Genomic DNA, 7,624 nt, shown 5'->3' on the forward strand with positions numbered 1-7,624 from the left:
ACATGAGCTATGTCTTCGAGTCCTCCAATGGCCAAGAAAAGGAGCTGAACACCTGCCTCTTCTCCCTGACAGCACTTCTACAGCCCCTCCCAGTGCTCCCCCATCTGTACCCACAAAAGGAGCCAGGAAGCCCCCAAAGCTGCGCCCTGGCATGTGACGCCCTGCAGAGTCCAGGGCTACTGCTGCCCTTGCCATCTCCCACTGTCTGGGAGTCAACCTCCTCAAAGTCCCCCCAAATCTACAGCATTAGCTCAGCTTCCAGCAGCGTCTCCTTTTCCGTGTGGTTGCCTGTGACTGTCCCACGCAGCCACCAGCCCTGTGTCTCAGGGGTCTGCAGGCACAGCTCCAGCAGGTAGGCGATGCTACTCCATCCCCGTCAGCCTGGAGGAGGACAACATGCACAAGAGCACCCTGGTCATCTGAATGTGTGGGGCGTGGTCCGCGCACTCAGACCTCTCTGGGCATAGACTTCTCCTGAACAGGTGCCCTTCAGGCAGCACAGCCAGTCCCAGGGGGAGGCAGCCAGCGCTCCGCTGCACCATGAGGACACAGAGGCGGTCTCCTTAGCCCTGGGCGGTTCCTGGGGATCCATGCTCATTAAGCTCGCTCCAGGTCTAAGATGCTGTGGCTCTGGTCGGACCACCTGGATTGTGTCTCCTGCCCACCCCCAACCTGCAGTGGCTCCTGACTCCTTGCTTGGTGCTCAGAGCCCTATGTGTTCAGATCCAGAGGACCTCCCCAGGGTGCACCGTCACCCTCCCTCCCTCCAGCCTCCCTAGAGCCTTCTTCATCCATGGAACCCACCGCCCTTGCCCCTCCCCATAGTCCCCCATCCACAATAGACTCACCTCCAAGCCTGGGCTCAGGGGCCACCTCTTGGGCTCCTGGGCACAGCATGGCCTTTTGGGTCAGATTGACCTGGGGCCAGTCACAGCCCCGTGACAGGCAATCTTCGTGGTGACTTCTCAGAGGGGCCTGGGGGCAAGGACCCCAGGCCGTGTCCACACCGAGTGAGGCTCCCACAGTTCCGTGTCCATCCCCTCCTGGGACAATCGGGGGAATCTGAGACCAGGAGAGTTGGGGACTGGCCCAGGGCCCGAGAGGTGGGCCGAGTCCAGAGGAGAAGGGAGCGTTCAGTACCCCGAGGCCAGGGTTTGCTTTGGGAATGAGAGCCCCTAGGATCCTGAGGGACACCCTGCGCACTTCTCCCACGTGGGGCCCTTTCCTCTGTGCATCCCCACTTGGGCACAGGTGTGGCACATGCGCGACCTCATGTTTTCTCCCCATCCATCTACTATGCTTGGTATGCAGAGTACATTTTTGTAGTACAGTGTATGAGAAACTTAGCAGTGTTACCTGTGGAACGGAGCAATGAGGTAGATGACATAATTTAAAACATTCTGGATGTTGTGAGATTATTTTTATAATACACATAGCTTTTTTAATTTTCAAAAATAGTTTATACATTGAAGCAATGTGAGAAAAGGCACTTTTAATGTTTCTTTCAACAGGCAAAAAATGTAGGGCTCATTTTTTGTTTTAAAAGACATCATTTTAGAAGTAATTATTTTATTGCTGATTGTCTATAGTTGCAGAGAAAAATTCACAAACTGTAAATTAAGTAGATTACTATTTAGAATGTGCTTCACCTGAACTTGGGAAATCTTTTGTGACTCTCTAGAGATGGGTTTGTTTATTTCGGAAATATAACTGAGGAAAAACAACTGTATGATAAAAAAATAGTTACCTTTTAATTGAGAATAGTTACGTATTAGTTGAGTTACCTATTAGTATTCCTTCTAATGCAGAACTTCAATCTTGATGAACGGTATGAAGACTTCGTTTGGTTCTCCTGCCCTCTAGTGGTCATTTATCAAAATGCAGAGAAACTTGTATTAGGTGAACCCCCTGAAATTATACAACCCAGGTGTGGGGATTAGGTTCCGAATTTTGGAGATTAGAGGAACCTGAGAAATTTTCTGACTTGATTTCCTCATCTTTGCAACATAAACACCATGTGTCGATTACATATTCCCTTGAGATTACTGATATAAAATTCAATTCTGGCATCTCTTGACTATTTGACTTAGTAAATTATCCAAAGCTACAGTTATTTTCTGTAATTTTTTAACATATATGGTATAATCTTAGACCTTATCGCTATTGCATAAAGGTTGTTTTGCAAGTAAATAAACACTTTAAAATGGACTTATACTGTTTCCTACTATTAGGTAAGTCCGTTATATACTGTACTTTTTATTCCTCATAACTACCCCGTACACTTTGTGAAGTACACGCTATATTATTCTGATTTCATGAGGAAATAAAGTGATACAGAGGGGGGCTGATAAGACTGAGGAAGTGGTACACCCCGGGCCCGAAAGACTGAATTTTGTGCCATGACTTTCTTTCTTCTAAAAATCCATATGGTTAATTAATTTTGAATTGATTTAAAATTATTTAACCAGAATAAGTTGGTCATGTTTTAACATATTAGTATGTTTAAAGCAACATTTGTGTATCACATTCTTTAATATGCTAATGTATGCCAGCCTCAAAGACCTAGGTTTTTCTATAAAGTTTAAGAACCAGGCCCCATGATTTTAGAGAAGGTGAGTTTTTATAAAGTCTAAAAAGAGGTTTTCCATTTTAACTGAAGAATTTAGAAGCAAAAACTAGAGCTTTGTGTCCCTTTTCATGGTAGATAGCAAAGAGATGCTTGTGGGCTAAGAAAGTTGCACCCTGGGGAAGAGTTACATGGTATGGAATTAAGAGTATGATTTCATATAAGAAGGATAATTAACTTCAAAAAGATTTTTCATTGCTATGGAACTCCAGACTAAAAATTTTTAAGTCCTTTGCTTAAAATAGCTTCACTACAAAATCCCTTGTGCATGCCTCTGATAGCCAGGTCTAGATCAGATCATTTCTGATTAAGCCATTTGGCATCTAGACAGGTCACCCTAGTCATTCTAGCCAGTAATGACTTTACCTCCCCTGAGTTTCTACATCTCGTTTATGCTGCTCATACATATGACTTCACAGATTGGAACAATGGGACAATCCTTAAGAACGAAAGAAAGACAATCATCCTATAAGAAGAGTTAAGCCCATAAAATCCACATATAATGAATTAGGTTAGCGGCTTATAAAATAACCAGAGATGCATCTGGATGTGTGTGACTTCACAGGATCAAAGTGACTGGAGTGAAGTTTTAGGGAAGCAGAACAGACTCAGCTATAAATAGGAAGGCACAAATGGGGGGCTAGTTGTACTGTGTCCTGTGTGAAGAGTGTTTAAAATATTTATGTAACTGTTTTGATGTTAATTTAATAATAATAGCTATGTCAAATATTTAAAGCCCATTTGTTATAAGTATTAATTCTAGCAATTCTCACCCCAACCCCAAGGAGATGGGTATTCTTGTTAACCACACATTCATGATGAATAAACTGAGGCACAGATGAAGTTAAGTAACTTCCAGGATTTCAATCTAGTAACTGATGGAGAAGGAGTAATTTCTGGGTTCTAGGGTCAGCACACATAAATACCCCATTATACTGCCTCATTTAAGATGGTCTACCCTGTGATGGTTCATTTATGTGTCAACTTGACTGGTCCACGGGGTGCACAGATATTTGATCAAATATTATTCTGGGTGTTTCTGGATGAGATTAACATTTTAATTGTAAAGTAAAGCAGATTGTCTTCCCTAATGTGGACAGGCCTTATCCAATCAGTTTGGAAGCCTGAATAAAACAAAATGGTTGACTCTCCCCTGAAAAGGCCATCCTCCCGCCGGATGGCTTTTGAGCTGGGACAATGGTCTTCATCTACCTTCAGACTTGGACTCAGACTGGAATTTATACCATCTTGGTCCTCAGGCCTTTAGATTCAAACTGAATTACACCATCGGCTCTCCTGAGTGTCTGGCTTGTTGACTGTTGATTTTGGAACTCCTCAGCCTCCATAATCGTGCGAGCCAATTCCTTATAATGATTATATATGTATATGTATAAAACACACATATATAAAACCCTCATGTGCTATAAGCTCCCCAAAATGAGGAAATGTATGTTATTTTTCCACTATACATTCAGTACCTGTTACAATTCCGCTGCAGTGCAGGCTTCCCAAATTAAGCATGTGTCATTGGAGAGAAGTGCCCACAGAGCAAGGATTTGCTCTTATTCTCTTCACAAAGCACTGTCTGGGAAACAAAGGGACCAAAACTTTGGGGAGAGGAAGCATTCTTTCATTTATTCATCAGTCACTTATTGTGTATGTAGTATGAAACAGATCTATCTTGTGCTGGGTGAAAAAATACAGAGATAAAATATACAATTACTGCCCTCACGGGCCTCACACTTCTTTGGATGACAAGTAAAACCTAAGCGGATAAAATCCTAATTAACAGGGTGACTTCCACATTAATTTGAAATGGGTATGGACCTAATAACGCAGCTTCAAAATCTATAAATCCAAAGCTGATAGAACTGAAAAGGGAAAGAGCTCCACAACCATGGAGATTTCAATATGCTGCTCAGTAACGGACAGAATGAGCACACAGAAAATCAGTAAGAATAGAGAAGCGCTGCACCCAAACAAAGCAGAGAGCCCATTATTTTCAGAAGCACCGTTACATTCACCAAAAGAGACCGTATGCCGGCCCATAAAACGAGTCTGGGTGTGTTTAAAAGGATTGAAATCGTACAACATTCGCATTCCGCCTGGCCGCAAAGCCTCTCCTCTCCGGGTGCAAGTGGAGAGAACTGGGAAAGTGACAGGCAGCGACTGTTTGCGAGTATTCGGAGCTGCGCTAAACCAGCGAGAGATTGTGAGAGCATGAGAGATTGTGGAGGAGGAATAACGCACAGGACTCGGCTCCTTGCCGTGACCGTGCGGAACAGGAGGTCTTATCGTTCAGCATTCGTCCCCCGGTTTCTGGCGTGGGTAATTGGACAGATGGTGAGCCATTTCCCAATTAAAAAAAATAGAAGACAGGCTCCCTCCGTTCTTCTCTTCCTGCAACAAAAATGATTGCTCTACCACCCTTCCTTTTCAAGTCCCGCCCTTTTACATTCCCGCCCCGAAGAGTAACCGGAAGACCAAATACTGCCGGAAAGTGCGACGCCACATTCCAAGGAGCGGAAGTAGATTTCCCGGAAAGCCGTAAAGCGCCTCCCTCTTCCGGTTAACAACAGCCGTACCGACCGTCCACGTCGGCAGTTCTCCGGTAAGCGCCTCCGCCGGGCTCTCTGTAATTCAGTTTTCTCTTCGATTCCGGGCGCTTCCTTGTCGTCGCCCTCTTCACCTTGGATCATGTTCAAGAAATTTGATGAAAAAGAAAATGTGTCCAACTGCATCCAGTTGAAAACTTCCGTTATTAAAGGTATTAAGAACCAGTTGATAGAGCAATTCCCTGGTATCGATCCGTGGCTGAATCAAATCATGCCTAAGAAGGATCCGGTCAAAATAGTGCGATGCCACGAACACATAGAAATCCTCACTGTAAACGGGGAGTTACTATTTTTTAGACAAAGAGAAGGGCCTTTTTATCCAACGCTAAGGCTGCTTCACAAATACCCTTTCATCCTGCCCCGCCAGCAGGTTGATAAAGGAGCCATCAAGTTTGTGCTCAGTGGAGCCAATATCATGTGTCCGGGCCTGACCTCTCCCGGAGCTAAGCTCTACCCCGCCGCGGTGGACACGGTGGTTGCAATCATGGCAGAAGGAAAACAGCACGCCCTTTGTGTGGGAGTCATGAAGATGTCTGCAGAGGAAATCGAGAAAGTCAACAAAGGAATCGGGATCGAAAATATCCATTATTTAAATGACGGGCTGTGGCACATGAAGACGTATAAATGAGCCTCAGAAGAAATGCGCCTGGGCTAAACATGGACCTCGTGCAGTATCTGTGTGTGACGGCATGAAGACGGCACCTCTGTGGATAGCAATTCAACAGACGCTAAAAACCGGAAATAGACGAAGTAAAGCTTTGGAACGAATCCATATGTCTGTGCATGTGTCATTGTATGTGTGTGTGTCTGTGTGAGTGTGTACGCCTGTGAATATGTGAGGGTGTGTGTGTGTTTACAGGGGAGTGATTAGATTTGCTGCCTTGTCTGTTGAAGCAGATATCAGTTCAAACAGGTAAATTATCTCTTAGAAAAATAGATTTCAAAGTCAAGAGCGTGCAGTTGCTAGATGGGAGAAGAAAATGACTGGAGAGAGACCCTAAACAACTATATTCATGTGACCGTTTAAGGGATGAGTACTAGAAACAGAAAATCCGGTTAAAAGTACACAGCGGTCATTATTGGTTGTCCACCCAACAGAGTAGCCCCCTCCCTCCTTGGTGGCACAGCTCTGTCCATCCCTTTTCTACACGAGTCTGGAAAATGCTGATTAGTCAAGCCTATCACGGTGGTCTCTTTCCCTATGAGATGGATTCATTTGTAGGTGGGCGTGGGGCCTAAGGCCAAGGAGGATCTTATGTTTAGGAACCCATGGGAAAGTGAGGGTCCTTCCTCCCATGGTTTTGAGTCATTTATAGGTGGAACCACTAAAAGAAAGATGCATGGGGAGAAACCCTCCCTACTTTGGATGGACATTAGCATATGATTTTGCTCTTGCCAAACACACACACACACACACACACACCCTTGATTAGCATAAAGTCTGAACATGGTAAAGTTGAAAATAGAAAAGAGTGCCCTTGGTGATCTATGAACCAATGATTAATCAACTATGCAGATTCCATATATTGGGACCTCTTAAGGGGTGTGACTAAGTTCTGTGAAATAATAAAATTTTCTTATAGATTACTTCATTTGTACTTGAGTTTTCTGAAATTTAAAGCTAAAGAGAGCTCAGTTTTTATAGAGTGGCATCATAGACACCCAACTGAAAAATATCTTAAACAGGGATAAAATAGGTCAGCTGAAAGTTCATCAGTGACTTTCACATGAGCAGTTTCAGTGAAATTCATGTGAAAGCAAGATAAATTGCACTAGATCTGGGGGTGAATGGGGAGTGAGAAGGTTAAGGTGTGGGAGTTTACACTTCATGTTATTATTTACAGAATTTTGGGAATTAAAATGTAGGTGAAAGGAAGGTCATAGTCAAGATAGTCTGTTTTGGAGTTTATATTATTTTGCTGTTGTTATTTTAATTGTTTTTGTTTTTTTCTTCTGGCATGTTTGTTAGTGGGGTATCTGAGTATATTTATATGCTGAGGGGAAAGATTCACTAAGAGAGGGATACTTGATGGGGATTTAATCAGTGGAATAGGAAAGCAGAAAGGAATGGCTCCAAAAGCAGGGGTAGAGGATGACCTTCTGTCCTCAGAAATCTGCACAAATGAAACACATTTTCTGTTTCTAGTACTCATCCCTTAAACGGTCATATGAATAGAGTTGTTTAGAGTCTCTCTCTAGTCATTTTTTTCTCCCAACTTGGGTCCATCTAATAACTGCACAAAAGATGATGGCACTGATTAGTCTGCACCACAGGGCTGTCATGTAACAACTCTTAAATACTCCTCTTCGAAACACTGTTTTTTCCTTAAAGGCTTAGGGCTTTTGCCCCTATTAATTCTCCGCCCAAATCAGCACCATTAAG

At 43.7% G+C, this 7,624-nt stretch overlaps 1 protein-coding gene across 1 annotated transcript; it reads left to right on the forward strand.

The window, feature by feature from the left end:
* Window positions 1–5,177: 5,177 nt before the first annotated feature.
* Window positions 5,178–6,009, forward strand: LOC111170120 (malignant T-cell-amplified sequence 1). The gene has a single exon (XM_022564936.2). The coding sequence runs from the start codon at window positions 5,324–5,326 to the stop codon at window positions 5,867–5,869; it is 546 nt and encodes a 181-aa protein (XP_022420644.1). The 5' UTR covers window positions 5,178–5,323; the 3' UTR covers window positions 5,870–6,009.
* Window positions 6,010–7,624: the final 1,615 nt, after the last annotated feature.

Source organism: Delphinapterus leucas, chromosome 2 (assembly GCF_059928025.1).
Source record: "Delphinapterus leucas isolate spDelLeu-1000000601 "Yukka" chromosome 2, BTC_Dleu_Yukka2, whole genome shotgun sequence".
Lineage (NCBI taxonomy): Eukaryota > Metazoa > Chordata > Mammalia > Artiodactyla > Monodontidae > Delphinapterus > Delphinapterus leucas.

Coding starts and splice junctions, on each gene's coding strand:
- LOC111170120 (XM_022564936.2), top strand. CDS start 5,324: ATGTTCAAGAAATTTGATGAAAAAGAAAATGTGTCCAACTGCATCCAG.